This window comes from Marmota marmota, unplaced genomic scaffold (assembly GCF_001458135.2).
Source record: "Marmota marmota marmota unplaced genomic scaffold, marMar, whole genome shotgun sequence".
Classification (NCBI taxonomy): domain Eukaryota; kingdom Metazoa; phylum Chordata; class Mammalia; order Rodentia; family Sciuridae; genus Marmota; species Marmota marmota.
Window position 1 is genome coordinate 5,891,642 of NW_025999991.1, and position 1,296 is coordinate 5,892,937.

The 1,296-nt window shown below is 55.2% G+C and overlaps 1 protein-coding gene across 1 annotated transcript in view; it reads right to left on the minus strand.

The window, feature by feature from the left end:
- The window catches only part of Cbln2 (cerebellin 2 precursor), a 7,779-nt gene extending 6,782 nt beyond the window's left edge, over positions 1-997 (minus strand). Inside the window, 2 exon segments of the mRNA XM_015499560.2 lie at positions 1-212; positions 584-997. The exon segment at positions 1-212 is cut by the window's left edge and continues 19 nt beyond it. Coding sequence (XP_015355046.2) covers positions 1-212; positions 584-592 — 221 coding nt within the window. The 5' untranslated portion in view covers positions 593-997.
- Between the last annotated feature and the right edge of the window lie 299 nt (positions 998-1,296).

The window sequence follows — 1,296 nt, forward strand, 5'->3', positions numbered from 1 at the left end:
CCGGGCATGGTCAGCCGCGGCCCGCGGGGGCCCCGACCGGGCGCCGGCATCTGGGCTGGGGGGCGGCGCGCAAGGCAGAGGCAGGCGTGGGCTGGAAGAGCGCCAGGAAGCGCGCAGGATCGCTCCGGGACAGAAGTAGCCTTCTCTGGCCTCGGTTCCCTGCTTTCCCGGTCAAGGCCAAGGGAGTTCTCAGAAGGAGGGTGCCAGCGGACCTGTCAGGGCAAAGAACCCAAACCCTTAGGTAGGGAGGCAAAGCTAGGGGGAGGGGCGGAGGGGAGCAGGTGCCAGCGGCTCTTGGGCTCCCTTCCGGAAGGCCGTCCCCCTGGTCTGGGCACAACTACCCCCATCCCCGACTTGGCCCAACAGGTTCGGAGAAAGCCCGAGCGCGCGGTGCTGCGCGTCGGTGAAGGCTCCTGCGTGGCTCGCGCAGGGGTGCGTGAGGTCAAGGACCCGGGATGCTGCAGAACCTCATTGCTAAGACAGAGTCCGAGACCCTGGAGAGGGCGTCAGCGCCGCCCCCTGCCCACTCAGCTAAAGGAAGAGGGGGTTTAAGAAGCGGATAGAGAAAAAGAAACTGATTTACCGTCTTCATTTCAGCGGCATTTTCTTGAAAGTCAAACCAAAAAAAGAAAAAACCTCCTTTCCCTGCCTTTCCTTTAACCCTCTATTTTTCCGTAAGAAGGTGTCTTGTGGCAGCTCCTTTTAAAAAATAATAATAATTCAATTTTCTACCCAAAGAACAAACCCCCGGAGAATCTCCTTAGGGTGAATGGGATTAAGAGGAGATAAAAAGGAGAGAGGAGAAAGACAGGTGCGGGGGAGACTAAAGCCAAGACCCACTGCCAAGGATCCCAGGGCTACTGATGAGTCCCCCTTGGGTCCACCTCCTGGATTCTTCTCCTGCAAAGAGCTGAGGATTCCACCAACAGGAATCCCAGGCTTTGCTGATTTTCCAGCCCTTGTTTCTGAACCCCGCGTCCGCTCTTCGCCTGTAAATTTCTGCTAACTTATATGCCTTTTGACACTTTCACCCCGTCCCCTCTTTCATTAAACCAGACAGGTCATTCCGATACCCAGCCAAGAAGCAAAACGCAAAGATGCCTGCCTCCTCACAGCTCTCAGCCTCCGAACAACTCTTCCAGTGTTCTTTCTAAGAACAAGAGAAGTTTATTCTCAATAAATATTCTCTGTCCTCAGTCCCCATGCAAGATGATTGCGATATTCTTCCCTCACCCTCTCCTCTCTCTCTCTCTCTCTCTCTCTCTCTCTCTCTCTCTCTCTCTCTCTCTCTCTCTC